This window comes from Dendrobates tinctorius, unplaced genomic scaffold (assembly GCF_039654945.1).
Source record: "Dendrobates tinctorius isolate UK_male_01 unplaced genomic scaffold, ASM3965494v1 ptg000201l, whole genome shotgun sequence".
Taxonomy (NCBI): Eukaryota; Metazoa; Chordata; class Amphibia; order Anura; family Dendrobatidae; genus Dendrobates; species Dendrobates tinctorius.
In genome coordinates this window covers 4,588,247-4,610,879 of record NW_027361868.1, presented here as the reverse complement: position 1 = coordinate 4,610,879, position 22,633 = coordinate 4,588,247, and the positions used below count along the sequence as shown (strand labels likewise).

The following is a 22,633-nucleotide window of genomic DNA, read 5'->3' as shown; positions in this document are numbered from 1 at the left end:
GACCCTTGGGAAATTTAGACCCCGGACTCAGCTCAATTGCACAGTCATAACTACTATGAAGAGGCAAAGACGCAGACTTACTCTCACTAAACACATCATAAAAATCAGCCAAATAGTCAGGAACCTCATGCGACTGGGGAGAGGTGGAGAAAACAGGAGTGTCACGAAGAGCACACTGACAACCCCAACTCACCACAGACACAGATTTCCAATCCAAAACTGGATTATGGATTTGCAACCAGGGGAACCCCAGCACGATGGTATCATGCAAATTATGCAACACCAAAAATCTGCAATTTTCTTGATGGTCTGGGGCAACCCGCATTACCACCTGGGTCCAAAACTGAGGTTTATTCTTCGCCAAAGGAGTAGCATCAATACCTTTCAAAGGAATAGGCGTCCGCAGGGCTGTCATAGGGAAACCACAACGTTTAGCAAAATCCAAATCCATTAGGTTCAAGGCCGCTCCTGAATCCACAAAGTCTTTAGCAGAAAATGTGGACAGGGAGCAGATCAGAGTAATTGCCAGAAGTAACTTAGGTTGTACACTACCCACAGCAAATGTGTGTGCAAAACGTTTCTCTCGTTTAGGGCAGACAGAAATAATATGAGAGGCATCTCGACAGAAAAAACACCGCTTATTACGCCTTCTAAACTCCTAACATTGCGCCCTAGACAAAACTCTATCACATTGCATAGGTTCAAAGAGAAGGCTGGTAGTGCAATAAGAGACTGCGCTGCTGTGGTAGAATACAAGGTATCTTTATTGCCAACGCATTTCCTGAGCCAGTCCCAGCTCACTTCATCAGGGCACTGGACCTTGTGCAGACTGCTGCAGCTGTTTTATGCGATTATAGGTGTTGTGACTCTCACAACCCTATCAGGTGAGCCTAACACTTGCTGTGCACTCATCTACTTTCCATACAGACCTACGCATTGGAAGCGCCCTGTCTCCCCCTTTTCTTATCATTGCATAGGTTCAGACATTTGTTCAACAGGTGGCAGCATTTCCCGTGTAATTTTGCGTTCACGTAAACGCTGATCAACCTGAATGGCCAATGACAGAATCGTCAAGACCAGAGGGAACAGGAAATCCCACCATAGTATCTTTTACGGTTTCTGACAAACCCTTCCGAAAGAGAGCTGCCAAGGCACCATCATTTCAAGTGGTGAGGACCGCCCACTTTTGGAATTTTTAACAGTACAGTTCTGCAGAATCTTGACCCTGGCTCAATGCCAACAAGGTCTTTTCAGCTTGGTCAATCGCATTAGGTTCATCATACAACAACCCCAAGGCCCGAAAAAAATGTGTCCACATTATTCAGAATAGGATCATCTGGTACTAAAGAAAATGCCCAATCCTGGGGATCGCCGCGCAACAAGGAGATGACAATTTTAACCTGCTGCACAGAGCTCCCCAATGAGTTAGGCTTCAAGGCAAGAAAAAAATTACAATTATTCTTAAAATTCAAAAGTTTAGACCGATCCCCAAAAAACACATCAGGAGAGGGGATTTTTGGTTCAGCAGCGTGTGAATGAGCAAGATAGGCAGAAATTCCTCGCACTTCAGCAGCAAGCTGCTCCACACGATCAGACAATTGCTTAAACTCCATCAGAAAAAAAAAATATTCCTCCTAACGGCCTCAGAGAAAAAGAGGAAAAAATATACACAAAAAAAAAATTCTGACACTTTTTTTTTTAACAATTCCTTCCTGCTTTTGAGTACCCTAGAATCTGCGGTATGGCTGGTGATTCTGTTATGATTGAGTCACCGAGGAGGAAAAAGCAAAACACAAGCTCAGCCCAGAAAATCAGAGAGGTTGGAAACTAGCGGATTGCAGACCCCTAATCCTATCACACAACTAGCAGTCGCCGTGGAGCGTTCCTACGGTGATCCTAGACACCTCGTCACAGCCGGAGATCTAAATAAGCCTAAAGAGAGAAAAGGGAAAAACTGACTGCCCCAGAGCAGACCCCAAAGCAATAGGCAGCCCCCAACATATAATGATGGTGAAACAAGATGAAAACACTAACACAGATAGAAAGATAGGTTGAGCAAATGATGGGGCCCAAGCTAACTAAAAAGGACAGGACATAAAAGCTGCTGTCTGCAATCCAAGAAAACCCTGCTAAAAATATTACCAACACAACTGATAAAAAAGGACCCTGAAGTCACTAGACTTCAAACCCTATATCAGCACTCAGAATATTCTGAAAGCAGAGCAAAAGAGAACACTGATCAAGGAATAAGAATCCAGCACACCCCCGGCCGGGGATGGCTGAACTCAAAAAACAAGGTGAACAAAACCAAAACTAATAAGTTCAATAGCAGAGCAAAAACTTATCTTTGGGAAGCAGGAATCAGACTGGTCTCCAATAATCCAGCAGAGAAATCACCAGCCACTCAGAAGGGCGTCGGCTGCCTTATATCCAGTCTGAAGTTCCTGTTACCCAGTCACAATCCACCTGATCAGATGTTTGGTTTCTTTCATCCAAATCAGTCTCACTACCTTCCTTCACCAGTAGAGGGAGATCCTCGGACACAAAAGGTGAATGAACAGATGAGCTCACAACAGGACAACATCTGTCTGAGATGTTTTAATGAATCCTGCGCTGAATTGAGCAGGAGGTTGGACACGATGACCCTGGAAGTTCTTTTAACTCCAACGCTCTATGATTCCACAAAAATTGACACCGACTCTGACTCCACAGCCATTCATGATAATACAGAGGTTGGGGAGTAAAGGGTTAAGGGATCTGAAAAATAGTGGTAGGGATATGTGTGGATGTTTGTGATTGGAGGGGAGAGATTGGGGGCAAAGTTAATAAGGGACAAAAGGAAGTGAAGGGGACAGTTACCTCCTCTTACTTCCCTGGACACAGCTGCCAACCCACCTTTCCCATTTATTTATTTGGAAAAACAAACAGCAGTGGGGGGATAGGTCTGGTTCAGAGGCTGATTTATTATTAATATCCCTTTTGGTGGCAAGTCACTAGTGGGGAATAGTAGCTTCTGTATATGGGTATTAGGTGTGGAGCGCATATTCATTACCTTAATGAGCGGTGCCACGTGATCGCACCGGAAGTGCTGCTGGAAGCCGGCACCATCAAGATGCTGCGAAGGCGCCGGGACCACCGAGATGCTCTGTGAGGGCACGCTGGTGGGTGAGTAGGATAGGGGATAAGGAGCCATGCAAACCAGGATAGGATGGGGGAGCCATGCATAGCAGGACAAGGACAGAGGAGCCATGCATACAATGACAGGGACTGGGGAGCCATGCATACAATGACAGGGACCGGGGAGCCATGCATACCAGGACAGGGACAGATGAGCCATGCATGCCAGGACAGTGATGAGGGGACAATGCATTCCTGGATTATACTCGAGTTAATAATCTTACCCAGTTTTCCATGGCAAAATTAGGTGCCTCGGCTTATACTCAGGTCGACTTATACTCGAGTATATATGATAATACCTCAACGCTAACTGCTTTGCTGCTTTCCACCCACCATGTTGTCCTCTTCATTCCACCGTTGCACACTGAATCTATGGCCTCTTCACTATAAACCAAGACTTCCAGCTGCGGTCAGGCCTCAAATGTTACTATGTAAGGTCTTGTTATCAATATTGAAAACATGACATACATTGACCTCTAGGGCATGGACGCAGCCTGACTATATGGAGATGTGATGTGTGATGGCTGAAAGAAGAGGACCAGACGGTGACCAACACTCACCTCTTTGGCAACCCTGTTGCTCACCATCTTGTCTTCTTTCCATCATTCGGTGCGCCGCATCTCCGACGTCTTCACTATACTTACCTGTAGACTCATGTCTCCACTTCATTTTTGCTGCACAATTAATCCCACAAAAACAAACCCCTTCAAAAAAATGTATTTATTTTTTTCCACATTATTTCAGCCCACTTGGAATTTCTCCGGTCAGCCACTAGGTCTCAACTACCCTGAAAGCGTTCACCGTCCACCAGTACACACATACATGACAGATTTCAGCTCTCCTTTTTCTATGTAGCACTTGTTCTATAGCTCACTCTGCTTTCTCTAGACTTTGATAGACAGCTGTAATCTGACTCCTCAGTGAGCTGGTATTCTGTCTTGATTTTATCAAGATGGATTTATGCAATTTATCAGATGAGTTCAGGAGACAGGGACACTGAGAAGAAGTGGCTCATGAGTGGATTTTTTTCTGATAAGGTATATTGCAAAGTTTCGTATATTCACTTGTATAATTGATATATGCAAAGTTTGTTAAAAGTAGTTTAACCATTTAAAAATTGAGAGGAGACCTACTCTTTGCACAACCTAATGTGACATTGTTGTCCTGTGTTACACAATACTATATTTTCACTGTATTATCATCTGAAGATTTTAGTTTGCTAATCAGCTTCCTATTCTGCAGCTGATCCTCGGGGGCGTCGTCATTTAAGCAGGGGTAGTCCTTATGGAATTGTCCCTTTAATTCTGAAAATCTAACTGTCAGCGTAGTGACTCCAGTGTTTACCCATCCTCTTTCCATCAGGCCATTATAGTCGCCACCAGTAAAACAAACAGGATATTCTAACTTTAATCTCTTTACCACATAACCCAAATAAGTTCAGTCATGTTTGCATTAATGCAGCATTAATCATGTTGTTGCGTATTAATGAGTTTTCAGGCAATGCTAATTACTGTCATAGATTCTGCAGCAGCCCATTAAATATACAAATTACAGAATTAAAGAGCCAGAGCTCTTCATGATTAATCTCTAAATGGAGAAAAACTAATGATCTCTGTACAAAGTTTCTCTCTACTTTTGGCTGACTGAGCGCACTGAACAATCAATTAGAGTAATTGAAGAGTCCGAAATTTTTACATCTTAAAGATTTTATGCGGTTATTCTGTGCAGACAATGAGCGCGCTTCCTTCCTATTTATTTGTTTAGTGTCAGGCTCATTTATCCCTTTTTATTCGTAATAAATATGCACAATGGCTAATGATTATTAAGGCTGCGACAAAACGCAACAGCGAAAATAACATAATCAATACGCCCTTCTCTCCCTTGCCGGGACACAGATCATGCTCGATGGGATTTAGCATAGCATTGCCAAACAAAGTCAAGTTTACGGCTTTTTATTTTATCCCTCGATGACTAGACAGGTGTAAGAATGGGCAATAGCTGAACGAGTGACATGGGCGGCCGTGAAGAAGGTATTATGTGTAACTGCCTGACTAATGTTTACACTTTGCAATAAAGCCCTTTAGTGCGCACGGAAAGAGGATGAAATTAGTCATTAAGAGGATGAGGGCAAGACACACAAAAAAAGCTGCGTTTCTCACCTGGAATATCTCACTGTCAGGTATTACTTTTGGTGGAAAATGTATGTGTCTGCATTTACTTAAAAGGATATGGACACATTAGGGACAATTATTTATTTATACACAAATATTTTAAGCCAAAAATAATTTTTCTAATAGGATTTCATTACATTTTTTTTTACACTTTTAGCTACACCTTTGTCATTATCACCTATGACTTTTCGAGGCTGCTTCAGGCAGCTATGTGCTGCCTAAGTATTCAGGAAGTAGTGTACCCTGTTATCATGTGCTTTTCCAGGAGTTTAACTCAACTTCTACTAGACTCTGCTCCTGTCAGGTATTTATCTTCTCTTCAATTTCTATCTGTAATCCAGCAACTTGCTAAACTTCCAAGGTCAGCTTTGTGAATTCTGCTATGTTTCAGCTGTATAGGTATCAGATATTCAACTCTTTTCTGCTATTTTTGCAGCGTAGCAATCCAGCAACCAGCCATTACTATTCAGCTCGGTCCAGCTACTCCTAGTGCTATTGAATTCTTAGCTCTGGTGTGAAAAGTTGCATCTATACAAATTCATCTCCGCTATTGAAGTATCCGATAATTAATTTCTTTTTGCTATTCTAGTGTTATCATAGATTTACAATACCACTGCTCCTGTGTTTAAGTACAGCCCTATTACAAAATTCCAGATTCCCTATGGGGAGCTTTGTAAAATGTTCAGAAAACAAGAATGTAGCAATATACAGTATATATCCATATATATATATATATATATATATATATTATATATTTATACAGTATATATACATCTATATAAATATATATATATATATATATATATACTAACAGCAGAGCCCGGCGCTGCACGGGCATAGTAACTAACTGTGGTTAGTTATAACAAATTATAGTTATCCTCCATCCCATAGTCCCGTGCCCATATACCCATCATACATATCCACCATCCCATAGTCCCGTGCCCATATACCCGTCATACATATCCTCCATCCCATAGTCCAGTGCCCATATATCCATCACACATCCTCAATCCCATAGTGCCGTGCCCATATACCCGGCATACATATCCTCCATCCCATAGTCCAGTGCCCATATACCCATCACACATCCTCCATCCCATAGTCAACCATTATGACATCATAATGAGCGGCGGGGCTTGCAACCTATGATGACATCAGCGTCGCCATGGCAACCATTATGACATCATAATGAGGGGCGGGGCTTGATACGCACACACTGTTTCCCCATTATGTAGATAGGGGCATTATGACATCATAATGAGGGGCGGGGCTTGACACACACACACTTTTTCCCATTTATGTAGATAGGGGCAAAATTGTTTGGTGAATTGGAATGCACAGGGTTAAAATTTCACCTCACAGCATAGCCTAGGACGTTCTCGGGGTCCAGACGTGTGACTGTGCCAAATTTTGTGGCTGTAGCTGCGACGGTGCAGATGCCAATCCCGGACATACATACATACATACATACACACACACATACATACACTTTATATATTATATATATATATATATATATATATCCATATTTTATTCATCACAAAACATAGGTCACAGTTCGGAAGTTGAACTTTAGCAATTTTTCAATTTCATTTGAAAAAATTAGCTCATTTAGAAATTGATGGAAGCCACACATCTTAAAATTGTTGGGATAGGATTAACAAAAGTCTGGGAAAGTAATTGGTACTAATGAAAAGCATCAGGAAGATCAATTTTCAAATAAGTCACTTTGTATAAAAAGAAGAATATTAGAGAGGCGGAGTCTCTCCAAAGCAAAGATGGTCAGACTTCACCAATCTGTGAAAAACTGCATTAACAAATGTGCAGAAGAATGTTCCATAATGTACAATTTTAAAGACTTTGAATATCCTCCATCCACAGGACATAATATCATCAAAAGACTCCAAGGTTCTGGAGAAACTATTGGAGGCTCGTGATCTACAAGTCTACAGGTGGCACTGAATTAAAACAAACATGATTCTGTTGTGCTCAGGAATACTTCCAGAAATTGTCTGTCAATGCAAGATAGTGCTCTATTGTGTAAAGAAAAAGCCATATTTCAGAACGATCTAGAAACACTGCTATCTTCTCTGGGCAAAATCTCACTTAAAATAGAATGAGGTCAGATTAATCAATGTTTGACATTCTTTATGGAACCCATGAACATCATGTCCTGCGGACTCAGGAGAGGGACCAAAACCAGCTTGTTATCAAGGCACAGTTCTTGCATCTCTGATGATTGGGGCTGCTTTAGTGCTTATGACATGGGCAGCTTACACATCAAGGAGGATGCAATCAATGCGGAGCTTCACATAGAGGTTTTAATAAAACAGGCTTCCATTCAGACAACTATTTCAGGGATGAACTTGCATATTTTAGCAAGACAATGCTATAGCAAATGCTACTTCCAACACAACCGCACAGCCTCTCAGGAGAAGAGTCCAGGAGATGAATCGATCATCTGCAGTCCAGACATTTCACCAGTAGAGAAAAATTGGCACATTACGAAATTAAAAATCCGAAAGACACCGGACTGTTCTGCAGTGAGAATCTCCAGCAATTAGTTTACTCATTTCGTATATGTTTTCAGAACTGTAAAGACAAGACTTTCTACACAAGTATGTACATAGCACTAAACCAATAAAATATGGTGTAAGGTGGCTGTTAGACACACAGTGGACGGGAAATAAACATGGAGTAATACTTTAGTACATATAGGACTAAAAGGGTTAATCGGCCATGACAGGTTGATTATAAGCAGCTGAACTGCTGCTCACCATATCTCCTCTCCTGGGGGTGATTTACTTTGTAAAATGAGACCTGTTTGTCTCACACATTGCTGTTTGTATGGAGGTATGCAGATCTCCTGGATTGAGTGCCTTTGCTAAAGGACTAAGAAGCTGGACTCTAAGCCAGGTGGGTTAACCAGCACTATTGTAAGGACTTTGTACTTTATGTTTTACTTTTTTGGCTGTATTTCAGTTACCTGTGATGTGGCTTTTGAGGACTGCAATAAACCAGCCAGACTTTTAAATAGAAATGGTTCCTGTGATACCTCAGATCTCTCCCAGGTGAGTAGCATTGCTACATTGCCTATAAGAGATTTCCAAATCATTGCATTCTTCTTTTCCTCACATTTTACATAGTCTCCCCAACTTTTTTGGAGTTAGGGTTGTACATCTCCGCTGTTCCTCTGTGGAACCACTCCACTGCTTGACCACAAATATTATATGTTGACTTACTGTCAATAAGCATTTTTTTTCTAAAATAAACAAAAGGTTATTAGTTACCATTTTGTTCAAGTGAATAAGCTCACAGCCATGTGACGGTGACCTCTTTAATATTAAACCCTTACTTAAAGAGGTTGTCCCACTAGCAAAGTACATTTTAATCAATAGGTCTTGGAATGAAAATAAGTTCCATAATTGGATGTGTTAAAAAAATCTCCTGGCCAGGGGAGAAAGCAAAAGTCATTTGCAGCTTGCAGCTGCTACTTTCAGAGGTAATACACTTCCCTGCCTGTTTTATCACAGGACTAAGCTTTTCTGCTGCACTTTCAGTCTTCTCACTTCATTCATAATTTAAGTGGGTGAAGTAAGAGCTCCAACCTCATAATCAGCATATATCACAGCTCCTGGCCAGTGGAGGAAGAATTAATCACTTATGATAAGTGAGCATACAGATGGGACATCATCAGGGCAGGGCAGCTGCTACCTTTGAGTTAACACATTTCCGTGTTTTATCACAGGAATGAGTGTTTCTACTGGTCCTCCAGTCCTCTGAGCTGAACATAAATCAGTCACTGATAATTTGGACAACCCCTTTAATTTTGCTTAGCCACAGTTGGTCAATGTATAATATTTGGATGTGTGGTCCATGTCTTTTTCTACAATTATGTTATAATTACAAAATAAATCCCTTCACTTATTTATTGCCTGGGCACCAACAGTTTAGCTATTTGTGTGTTTTTTTATTATTATTATTAAGAGAGTGCAAAAAAGGTTCCCAGCTATTCTCTCTCAGTTTGTTCCCTGATGTTACTTATGTTAGCATTCCTGCCCTTATGGAGCCAAAATTCTGTTATTTTATGCAGACAAATGCTGTAGCTTGCATCAGGATGATTGGCTAGGAGGAATGCAATGTATGGATTTTCTTGCATTTGTGAAATAACTTTCGTCTATTACACAGAAATGGGCTAGAAGCAGAGACTAGCAAATTTTTTTAAATTAATTTCAGGTTCGATGTGTCTGAACAAAAATTTCAGGATCAAATAGATTTAGAATGTTTCAGACACTTCACAATTGCAAACAAATGAGCATCATGCTAAATTGTCTCTTAATTTAGACACAAAGCAGATTGATGACATAGTGTGATTGTGAACTGTAGCACTAAGAATATCAGCCATCTATCCTACTCCCTCTATTGGACCTCCTTCACACGTGCGCATAACCATTTTAACCAAAGTATGCTTTTTTTTCTTCAACATCCGTATGTACATTTTTTCAGTCTATATGTCTTCCATGTGCTATCTGTGTATGTGTGTGGCATCCATGTGCCATCTATGTGAAACATAACGGAATATAATACATTCAATAAATTACTGATTTTTCAGTGTCAAAGATATGCAAATATAATAGATAGATAATAAATAGATAAATTAGAAACCAGCAAAGGTAAAGCAGATAGCTGTGAGCTGATATTACCAGGCTAGGAAGGTCCATGGCAATTGGACCCTTCCCAGCCTAAAAATACCCACCCACAGCCGCCCCAGAAGTGGAGCATCACATGACATGCTCCAATTCTGATGCATTGTCCAGCTTTTACCCTGTGTGTTGGTTTTTGGGGTTGATGTCAGCTGTAAATTGTCCAAGAACACAGCTGGCATCAAGCCCTGATGTTGGTAATGGAGAGGTGTCTATCAGACACCTTCATTACTAACCCAGTAATAAAAATAAAAAAAACACACACACAAAAATTACTTTAATGAAATAAGGACTCTCTGACACATTCCCTCATTCACCACTTTATTCGAAAGGAAAAAAATCCCACGCAGGTCTGCCATAGTCCTCCGAATCTTCAGACATTCCAGGTCTCGCTCTGCACAGCAGAACCCGAAAGTGGCTGTAGGCAAAGGCTATGGAGCATTAAAACAAGGCTCCATAGTGTTATGCTTGGGTAACAACTCACTCGGAAAAATAAGTGATATACTAAAAACTGCAACTGACCTCTCTGGTTCCTGTAAAGACTAGAGATCCTGACCACACAGTCTCTAGTGGTTTCAGTGTAAGCAGAGATAGCCCTAACCACAGACTGGAAGATTGCAACATGGACCTAAACTGTCTAAAAAGCCGTCAAACTGGTTCACATGCCTCCTAAAGAACCGGAGGGCAAAACAAAGTGTGAATACCTTTTAAAGGGAAAGTGTGCTGAAAAAGGAAGGATCCTTAAGGGAGTAGAATGAACCATGAAATACAAAATAAAGGATAAAGTACTTACTGTTAGATAATATGCCACCTACTGCCTAGAAAGCAACAGAAGATAGGTGCAGAGAAAAGTACAGAAAGAGCGAAGAGATAACCCTTACCTGGAATTCCACAGATGGATTTAACCAACAACAGACTGTCTGAACATTCAAATGAAACTATTACCAGCAGCAAATGCCAGCAGGGGGAAAGAATATAAAGCTGCACCCGAAAGGTGATAGGGTAGACAAATAAAAACTGTGTTTTGCAAAACAGACTGCAGCCAGAATAACAGAACTAAAACACCCGTCAAAAAGGTGTGCCTGCTGTGATGCCATGGACAGAGAAGCTGACAACCACAGACTTAAGGGTTCGAACCCAGGAGCATGACACATAGCCTTTGTTCGTCAGAATCCCTGGACTACTTCACATTCAGTGGACCTGTGTGGTATATGTTGACTGCATTATATTCCTGTGCATATCACATGGATGTCACACCATTGTCATCCGTGTGCTGTACGTATTTTACAGGGACCCTTAGACATGTATTGGTCCATGTGATCTGTGCTGTTGGTAAAAAATGGACATATCTCCGTGTGGTTTACACGGACATGTAAGTAGCACCTTAGCTTATAATGGGTGTACATGTCTCCGGGACATGTGACAACGGATGCCACATGTACCGGAAACACAAATGTGTGAATGGGGGCTTGCACAGTGTCAGTGGTTCCAATCTTTCTTCCTCTATCCATTTCTTCTAATTAATTATATCTATTCTCTTCTCTCGCGCTCTGACATCTACTCCCCTATCCACATTCTTCATAAAATGGCAGCAGAATCTCCAGCTTGGGGTTTTATACTGGCTTCGAGTCAATAGTGATCTCAAATCCATAGGGAGCAATTCATCAAGACCTGCCATTCCCTCTCCAGTTTTGTTGATGGGACGTTTTGGAGCGGATGCTCCTGATTCATTTTGCCTCTTAATGAATCATGCATAGTGGTATGCACCGCTCTGTGGTCCTCGCAAAAAATATTACTCTAGTCTCTACTTGAGTAAGATTTGTGGAGTAGCGAACCCTGCCACTCGTCACAAATTTGTTGAGTGGGTGTCGTCACACCCCATCACAGTTCTATAGAGCGTGAGAATTTAAACGTTAGAAGTCACATTTGTTTGTGCAAGTTCACATTGACAGAAATCTGGCAAAAAAAACTTTGATGAATCACCCTCGTTGTACCAGTGGCTGTGCTATTGGGTGGGGTGCCGGTTGTGAAGTATTATAGGTGAAAACCATCAGGACGTGTCCGAGGTCATGGGATCATTCTCCGATGTATGCTGTGGCATGATGGCAGTTATTTTTCGTGATTCATCCGAAACAAATAGATTCATAAACTTGAATTTTGAAAAAATTGTAATTTTTGAATATCAATGAAATTAAAAAAATTGTTCAAAATATGATTAGTGCAGAAAAGATTCTCTCATTTTTAGCTAGAAGTAAGGAATTGAAGTGAAGAAGGATCTGGTAGACGTCAGCCTGTATGTCCAGGTAGGCTATATTCTTAAACCACCTTTGTGGGCACCAACGTAGCTTGTCCTGCCACTGGATGCAGTGAAAGATGTCATGTGAGCACTCTTGGCTCGGTTGACTAGTTCAGAAGACTCACAGAGGGTAGACTTGTGTGTGCTGCCTCACCCCCTAGATCAGAATTATTAGCACATTGTCAAGACTTCTGTTTCAGGACACACCAGGTTTATACTAAAGTGGTTGATTATCCTTGATTTCTTTTTTTAATATTGTTAAGTATTTATACACTGTAATCAGACTAAGGAAGGCGAGCATTAATGAACCGCTCCATACATTACCGAGTTTCCGGAGAGCCGGGGTTCTTAACTTATGGCTTTCCTTCCAACGTATCAATCTGCCTGATTGTATTTGTAATTGAAGAGTTACAAGTTTTGTTGAAATAGTTAGTGAACGCCGGAGCAAAGGCCTTGGTTTAATCAATGGAGATAGCTGTATGGCATTGATTATAATCTTCAGCTATAAAAATCTAATTACTTACCTCGGGGGATGATCAGTCGCTGAGAAATTAAGGGGTCGAGATGGGTCAATAATTATTTGAAATAAACTTATGTCTCCATTTTTCAAACCTGAACCGTCCACCGCCCTTCTAAATGGTTGTATTTTACTAGTCGAAATGGACGTATTAATGTGTCATCAAACGGTTTAATAGTAATTGGGTCAGCAATTGGAAGGCGTCTCGTCTCCAGGTTGTCGGCATTACCATTTATATTCCAAATGAATCAATACCAGGTTCACGCCGGCTCTATCAGCAGAGACCTGCTCAACGGTAGCCAGACTCTATTCATTTTGGCCATTAAAAGGGGGTTGTCTGGGATTAAAATAAAGGGCCTCCAACAGAGAACAATTAAGAACAATTAATTTCTTGCAATTCTCAAGATACAAAAAATTTTGCCAGGAAAATTGAATTGCTAGGAATCGATTCACCACAAATCAAAAATACCCCAATGTCTCAAATTGTCTTGAAAAAAACATTTTGGACCCTGTTCTCTTCCTCATTTATAGATCTTCTCTGCTGTGCTGTCATACTTTATCTATACAGCTTAGTCAGTGCCTAATGACTTTCTCTCCCCATCTCTATTGCTGAGCTTTGGTGTGTTCTTACTATCCAGATTCATTATGAAGTGGCTGCTGCATTCCCAACCTATGCTTTTATACAGGCTATGATGGTCTCTCCTAGTTTGCTGTGCCATACTATATGATGTGATAGCTGCAAGGGATTATAGGAAAGTCTGCGATGTTGTGCTAGCATTCTCTGGCTGTTGCAAACTTCTTCAATGTGTAAAATGGAGGTGTAAGTGAATAGTAACATTTTTACAATTTACCAGGCTTGGCGAAACACATTGAATTTGACTCAAATTCAATATGCATCAGATAGATTCTCCCAGCTCTAGACTCCAACTTTTATTTGGAAACTATTCCCAGTTCATGAGTTGTGCCTTGTGTTGCTGCTAACCAAGTCAATATGGTACTTTGCCCCATGACTTGAAACTAGGATGTAATACCAGAATCAGCCAATATATGTTACACCGCTCCGCCATACTCCTCCCACGCCGCATTCGGCCTCCGCTCCCATGCCACAGCCTCTCTCCACCCGACGGCCGCGGCGGTCACCTGAGACGGGCTTGCAACCGATGCCTTCCCTGCATGCTATGCGCATGCGCCATAGGCCGCGGCCACGCCTGCTTCCGGCTTCTTATGCTCTGGCTGTGCCCTGACCCGGAAGCACCTTTGGACCAATGGCTGACCAGACGGGGTCATATCAAGCCGCTTCCCCTTGAGGGAGGCGCCTGATCATTGTGTTTCCTAACACTCTGGCCTCGCTTCATCGTGTGTACTCCAGTCCTGCCTCCAGTGCTCCTGCCGTCCTGCTCCAGTCCTGCCTTCAGTGTTCCTGCCGTCCTACTCCAGTCCTGCCTTCAGTGTTCCTGCCGTCCTACTCCAGTCCTGCCTTCAGTGTTCCTGCTGTCCTACTCCAGTCCTGCCTTCAGTGTTCCTGCTGTCCTATTCCAGTCCTGCCTTCAGTGTTCCTGCCGTCCTACTCCAGTCCTGCCTTCAGTGTTCCTGCCGTCCTATTCCAGTCCTGCCTTCAGTGTTCCTGCCGTCCTACTCCAGTCCTGCCTTCAGTGTTCCTGCCGTCCTACTCCAGTCCTGTCTCCAGTGTTCCTACTCCTGTCATTCCTTCTCGCTCCAGTTTTCTGTCTCACTTCATTCCGGCCTCCTGGTTCTAGTCTTGTTCTGTCATTCTTTACTCCAGTCTCAGTCTTACTCCGGTCCATCCTGAGCCGCCCCTCTCGGTACCGGCTACCGTGGTACTCGAACCCCTGGGCCTGCTCCTAACGGTCCCTGTATAGGGGTCGGTTCCACCTGGCAGCTCACCCGGGGTCCCTTGGTGCCACGGTCCAGAGGATCCACTCCCAGAGTTTCCTGCTCCAGACCACCCACGTTAACAATATATATGAATTGGGCAATCAAAAAACTCATGCTGGGTGGGAAGTATATTCAACATATATATGAAGCATAAAAAAAATATAAAAAATGTGCATATGCATATTCGGAACCGAGGTGTTATCTATAGGGAATAAGGTAGGAATCACATCACTTCAAGGAGAGGACACATTTGATTTATTGAATGTATTGGGTAGAGTGTGGCACATTGGACATTGATGAAGGTTGGGGAGAAGACCTCATCTTACTTCTGAGGTATGGCCTCTACCTGACACTTCAGCAACATATCAGAAAGGAAACCCTGTAAGTGTATACACATTGCCCTATCCACTAGTTATGTAGACAGTCAAATGACTGCAAGCAAAACACTTCAAAAGAGAGAGTCGCCTACATCAATGGTCATCGCTCCCCCTATTCTCAGCTGGATATACAAAGGTCGGGGTTTAAGAAGGTCGGGGAGAAATCTATACATTACCCAAATAGGGAGTACAAATTTCTGGGCAGAACAGAATGGAAGAACCTGCCTGAACAGGGAAGGTAATTGCGAAGATCTACACTACGTCCTTGAGGAGATAGATAGCCCAGGGTAAATGTCCAATGTACTCTCCTTATAGTTCACATCTGGAGGTGAATGTTAAAGAACTGAAATTGGTTGTTAGCACATATGGCAATTAATGACCAGCAGAATAATTTGGGTTAAAATCAAATTCATATCAACTTTTCAGGAATTTGATTCTGTTGAATTACTGAAAATGACCACAACCACAATTTTAAACAGTCCAGGAGAAGATTATGTTATCTAGGGAAGGATTCCATGACTTTGGATGTGGTTGGGCTGGTTTAATGATTTGAAGCTATCACACTACTTGGTATAGCGCAGCCAAATCAGAAGTGACTATCATAGCCTGTCTAAAAGCTGAGGCAGGGAATGCAGTAGAAATTTCGTGATGAATCTGGATAGTGAGAGAACAACTCTGCTCATAGATGAAGAATACACTGAAGAAACTGTACAGACAGTCAGACAGTGTGTGACAGCCCAGCAATAAAAAGGATTAGTGTGAAGAAAAGAAAGCAGATTTATTTGATAGAGAGATGGGAGAGTCAGAATGCTATATACTTTTTTTTTGTTTTCCAATATGGTAACTGAATTTACATCCTGGCCATAGAGGTGCCGCTGAGCCATTCTGTGGCATATCTCCCATAGAAAAGAACTCCAGTTACAACAGCTTAGCTTGCTTTGCTGGTCTGTTTCTGTAACTTCTACTCTGGTGGACAGGAATTTAAAGCCATTATTACCATCTCGGCCATGAAAGGCAGAGATTGGAATAACAAGGTTGAGGTTGTCTATTTTTTTTACCAGTCCCTATTAAATAGATCCCTCTAAAATAAATTGACCACAAGGCGTCCTAGTGGAAGAAACACCAACGATCAGCAACTTTAAAAAAAAAAAAAAATGTATCCACTGGTCTCAGGATAGTGGTTTGCTTGCAGATCGTTGGGACCCTTCATCTGCCATATCAAACAATCGAGGCTGTGGAATCCGGAGAATGGAGTTCTGCAGCTGCATCCTGAATGGGGAGAGAGGTGGGAATGCGCCATTCATTTTCTATGGGACTGCTGGATAAAACTGAGTATTGTACGTGGCAGTCCCATAGACAATGAATGGAGGATGGTGCTGCAGAGCTCCAACGCTGGATTACTGGAAGTCCAACTTGTCATCATCCACAGGCATCAACATCTTATCCCCTAAAGATGGGGGATAACTTATATTGGGAATTACTCTTTAAATTTGTTTGAAAATAGATCAGCATGTGTTTGGTTACCCTACAGGGTCAAACGGGAAATGTAGCATTACATGGCGGCCATTAAAATCAATCGGCAATCAGTGTAATGACAAACACTATGGGTCATCCAGAGACACTCTTTGTAGCTTCTCCCATCTCAGGTTCATTGATCAAGGTCGTAAGTTTTGTAAATTGTAATACCCCAACTGATATTTTCTTCTATGTAACCAAAAAAACGAAAGATACTGAGAAAACCATCGCCTTCCCGATACAATAATACTGGCCATCACCTATAAGGCAGAAGTGGAAATGTAGAGGAAATACATATGTTTAAATGAACTTTGCATTAGCTGCACATTGATTGTGATTAACTGTGATTCATAACAGGCAATTAGAATTCAAAGACATAATAAATCTTGATTACGTGCATCATTCATTGCCGAGCCTGAAGAGAGCACCAGCCCCATATTTCATCACATTACCTGCACGGCAATCCTGGACGCCTGATTAGAAAAGTTTCAGGTCAAAAATAATTTGAAAGTTGAAGAGACGTGTTAAAATAAAAGGACATTGTCTTATAGATCACTGATATCCAGCACTGAGGCGGATCAAATAGTGTGTAACAGCCAGGGCTCAGGAGGCCACAGAATATAAATCTATGTAGAATTTACTATTGTAGAGTTTTAACTACTATATCTCAGTATCTAATTGCCTATTTACATCTAGTTTCTTATAGTATTTTAGAATAAATCAATTTTATGTCTAGATCATCTTTATATCTATCTCATTTTTCTAATGTTAGAACCTACCTATCTGTGTCCATCCATCTATCTGCTTTATGTCTATCTCATTTCTCTATTTGTCTCATTATATATCTTAGAGAGATATCTATCTATAATCTATCTTCTATCTATCTATCTATCTATCTATCTATCTATCTATCTATTTGTCTATCTATCTTTCATCTATTTATTATCTATCATCTATCTATTATCTATCATCTATCATCAATCAATCTATCTTCTATCATCTATCTATGTATCTATCATCTATCTATCTAATCAATCAATCTATTATCTATCTATCTATTATCTATCTATCTAGAAAAATAAAAGAAGCTGCACACTATCATTTTAGTGCAAAAAAAGCTATTTTGTGCACGACGTTTCGGCTCTGTGTGTGAGCCTTTATCAAGCCTATTTATCTTATCTATCTAATCTATCGATCTGTCTATCTAATCTATCAATTGATCTATCTAGACATCAAACTGCATCAACCCAGTTTAAAGAGAACCCTTACCCCCAGGGGTGGGATTCAAATTTTTAACAACAGGTTCTGAGTTTGTGTGTAGGAAAACCACACCCATTATTAAGCCACACCCATTTTTAAAGTCACACCCATTTAAAAACACCCTTTCCTCAAACATATACAAGTAGAGGCACAGTCAAACAGTTGAAAAAAAATAAATTGGAATGAGATCAGAGCAGTACATATTCTGGCCAGGGACTCTCCTGACCCGAGTGTGACAGCTGCATATATTTCTATGCAGATGTCTCACTTGACTGACCGGCTGGCCTGGCTGTGCACTACATTCTACAGTATAATGGCTCCACATGATGCTGCATACAGTATAATGGCCCCATATACTGCTCCATACAGTATAATGGCTCCACATGATGCTTCATACAGTATAATGGCCCCATAAACTGCTTCATACAGTTTAATGGCCCCACATGATGCTTCATACTGTATAATGGCCCCATATACTGCTTCATACAGTATAATGGCCCCATATGATGCTGCATACAGTATAATGGCCCCACATGATGCTGCATACAGTATAATGGACCTCATATATTGCGCCATACAGTATAATGGCCCCACATGATGCTCCATACAGTATAATGGCCCCACATGATGCTCCATACACTATAATGGCCCCACATGATGCTTCATACAGTATAATGGCCCAACATGATGCTTCATAAAGAATAATGGCCCATATACTGCTCCATACTGTATAATGGTCCCGCATTATGCTGCATACAGTATAATGGCCCAATATGGGCTCATTCTCATCCTCCTCCATCCCCCTGGGCTCATTCTCATCCTCCCTCCATCCCCCTGGGCTCACTCTCATCCTTCCCCGTCCCCCTGGGCTCATTCTCATCCTCCCCCATCCCCCTGGGCTCATTCTCATCCTCCTCCCATCCCCCTGGGCTCATTCTGATCCTCCTCCCGTCCCCCTGGGCTCATTCTGATCCTCCCCCATCCTCCTGGGCTTATTCTCAACCTCCTCCCGTCCCCCTGGGCTCATTCTTATCCTCCTCCCATCCCCCTGGGGTCATCCTCATCCTCCCCCCTTTGTATGCTTGGCTGGGCTCACTTGAGTTCTCCCGCGGTCCCTGCATATAAATCCAGTCACCTGTATCCTCTAGTCTTCCCGTATGAGCGGTCACGTGGTACCGCTCATTAAGGTCATAAATATGGACACCACGCCTATGGGAGAGATGTCCATATTCATTAATGTAATGAGCGGTACCACGTGACAGATCACACAGGAAGACTAGAGGACACCAGCGTACAGAGCTGCAGGCACCGCTGGAGGAGGTGAGTATAATGTCTTGGGGAGGAATGGAGGAGTAGGGACTGACCCCAGACTTATATTAAAAAAAAAAAAAACACTTGCCCAGCCCGCCCCAGGTGGCAGTATCGGCTCATGGCTCTGAGTCTCCCCGGTTTGGGGAACCGGCTGCTTTTTTAACAAATGGTTCCATCGAACCGAGGAGAAGCAGCTGAATCCCACCTCTGCTTAACCCCAAATCTTGCAGGTACTTTATTGCTCCATGTCACAGCACAATGTTTTAGTTCTAATGAAAATTAGTACTATTGAGAGGGCAGAGCTCAGGTCCTGGGATGTTTTAAAACTTAAAGTCGTTGGGTCCAAATCGATAAGTCTGCAGTCACTTTGTGACTTTTTTTTGCACTTTTTCTTTCTCATTATTATACATCATGTTGCACTTACTAATAAACCTTGGTAACAAATATTTCTTTGTTGATCATATTTAAAAATGGCTCATTGCATTGGACTTCATAAAGATAGCTGTCGGTTTGCGCATGCTCCTTGTGATCATGCCGCCACTCTGTCCCATTTGTTTTTTTCCCGGACATGTGCCCTCCCAGAGATGTTGATCATGTGACAGTTATTTCCGGGGTGGACCGCACGTCATATGCGTGGACACTAATTGTGGGATGTTTAAAAACCAGACAGGACATTTCATGCTTATACTCCTATAAAAAAAGCTACCATGAAACGTGTGTCGGGGCTGTCCCCTGGGATCCTGCACTTGCACTTTACTATATGTAAGATTTATAAATTGTGATTGGTATATACATATATACTATGCAGGCACAGTGTAATTATTACCAGTTATTAAACAATAGGGGATTCATATGATCAGTGACTTATGAGTTTTGCACATGCACCTTTTTTGATGCCTCTTTTTCTGGTAACTGTGATTGACATATGTATATGTGCACCGTGTTGGCACAGTGGTAGTATTGTTAGTCAGTAACATTAGGGGGATTCATATAAGCCATAGATTTTGCACATGCACTTTACTGATGTCTCCTTAACTAATATACATATAGATGTGATTCATATTCAGGTCGTTTTACAGACTAACTTACTGTCCCCAACTATAATTCACCTTATATTTTGGTCTGTACATTACAACTGATAATTTTCCCTGTGCATTGTCCCAGGGTGATACGGTATTTTCTTCTTTTTCTCACCTCTTTTTTGACTAGTTTTCATATGAATCCTCCCAGTGCATCCATTGTGCACTGCGGTGATTCGCCGATATCTGACCCGGGACCGGAGGGTATGTATGAGTTGAACATACTCCCGGTTAGTGGGTGCTGTCTCACTTGCCATACACTTGTATTGAGCCTAGGCTGTGCCCCAACTCGCTCCATAAAAGCGTAATGACGAGGGTCTACCTTCATTAAATCGCTCATACCTTCAACTGATCAGTGGGATTGAATGCGATCACAAATTAGAACCACTAAGAATTCCCTAAGTTAGAAACCCTTAACTCTCTTAATCTCAACGTGGGTCCAGGTGCTACCTAGCTGATCATTTTTTGGTCAATGGGTGGCTGTCATAATGTTCTTTAGGGTCTACCACTAATCTTGCTCTCCAAACACTTGTTAATAGAGTCGATCATTGTTGATTATTGATGAGAATTCATAGAGAAGACCATTTTAGCCAAAAAGCTAAAAAAAACATTACCAGTGAAATATGTGTTCTCCGGTAAAGAGGATGACGAGAATCTGAAGTAGCCATGTCCTGGAAAGTGAACGCCTTTGATGAAAGTTGTCTTGTCCTGTATCGTCAGTGATGGCTCTATCCTCTCCAGCTGGTAAAATGGTGAAGGACCATTAAGCTTTACAGGAGGAGACCAAGTGATCTTCATGACAGTGCTATTGATTCCCTCTACGAGTGGTGGCTTTATTCCTTCTGGTGCTGAAAGAAAGCAACAATAACACTTAGTTGCCTTGAATCGTCAAGCTAGAAAGTAGAAAATGTAAGAGCTAGTTGGGCAATCAGTATGGCCATCATTATAGGCTAAAAACAAACAAAACCATGTTTTATATATTTATAAACAAAAATGGTAATTTTTAGACACAATCCAAATGGTAATTTTTAGACACAATCCTTGTGCTATATAAAGCTAAGATTAAATATAGAGAAAGGCATCTTCAATGTTTACAATGCCTTCTTTTATTGCTTAATATTTTTGTTACTATTTTGTATCATCATTTATTGGCAATAACATTAAACTATTATTTTGTACGGCATTCTTATTATTAGGTATCATCATTATTGTTGTGGTTATTTTACTCTTATTTTGTATGATGTTATTTATCGTTTTCATTTTTATTTTAGGCCTTTATTTCTAGATTTTTTTTATTATACTTTTTCATTTAGTATTATTAATTTTGAATTATTTTTATCACTTATTTATTGAGGTTTTTATTTTTGTGATTTTTTTGCATGACTTTTTTGCCATACAAAAATAGTAAATAATCATACAAAATAGTAGGAAATAGATACAAAATGTTAAAAGTAATAATACTGTATTGTCACTTTTAGAATTTTGCATCTATTTACTGTTCTTATTTTCGTACTTTTGTATTGCAGTATTTTCTTATTGTTTGCATCTTCATTATATCTGTTATTGCTGTTATGTTTCTTGCTGGTATTACATTATTTTCTAGTATTACAGATATTTTTAGAGCCCACCATATCATTCACTGCATAACCTGTTGTTTATTTCATGAGCAGCCGGTCAGATCCCACATAACAAAATTGCTAAATGGATAAAAGACGCAGACACAGTAAATAAAATATTTCTGTACTTGTACACTGTGGACTGGAAAATTAATTTATCGTGCAGCGGGGGAGAGGCATGTATTTTCTTCTCAAGAGTCCAGATGGAGTATTTATTTTTGATGTTATTTAAGGCATTGGAAAGCTGAAGTGCATTGAGACTTATTACAAAATAAATCTCATTTGTTCTGTGACAGAAGAAGTGCTTAAATTGATTAGCAATTCACTTCGGCTTTATGATATCACATAACAAAAATGGCTGCCTCGAAAAAAACGGGAGAGGTGAAATATAGCCGTCTTCTCTACATATCGCCTACGAGTGAAATTTGGGGATTTTGTTTTTTTTTTTATATATTTCAAATTGAGTTTATATTTTTTTTTACCAATATATGATGTCATATTTTAAAAAAACATTTCCTTATTGCAAGAGAATTTATCAAACTTGGCTTTGCTTCCTACAGCAACCAATCAAAAAGTAAGAATTTATTTCCTAAATTGTAAGAAAATTGGATTAGTTGCAACTAATCGGGCACTGGAAGGGTCTAAGACTTCTCTTTGGTATTTTTTACATCCTTGTGTCATGCTCCGCCCCCTTGACACTTGCAAAGTGTCTTTT

The 22,633-nt window shown here is 41.0% G+C and overlaps 1 protein-coding gene across 1 annotated transcript in view; it reads right to left on the bottom strand.

Annotated features, from left to right (window-relative positions):
• Window positions 1-22,633, bottom strand: part of USH2A (usherin) — a 994,545-nt gene that overhangs the window by 647,464 nt on the left and 324,448 nt on the right. The window contains exon 20 of the mRNA XM_073553328.1: window positions 20,917-21,150. Coding sequence (XP_073409429.1) covers window positions 20,917-21,150 — 234 coding nt within the window. The remainder of the gene's footprint in view (window positions 1-20,916; window positions 21,151-22,633) is intronic.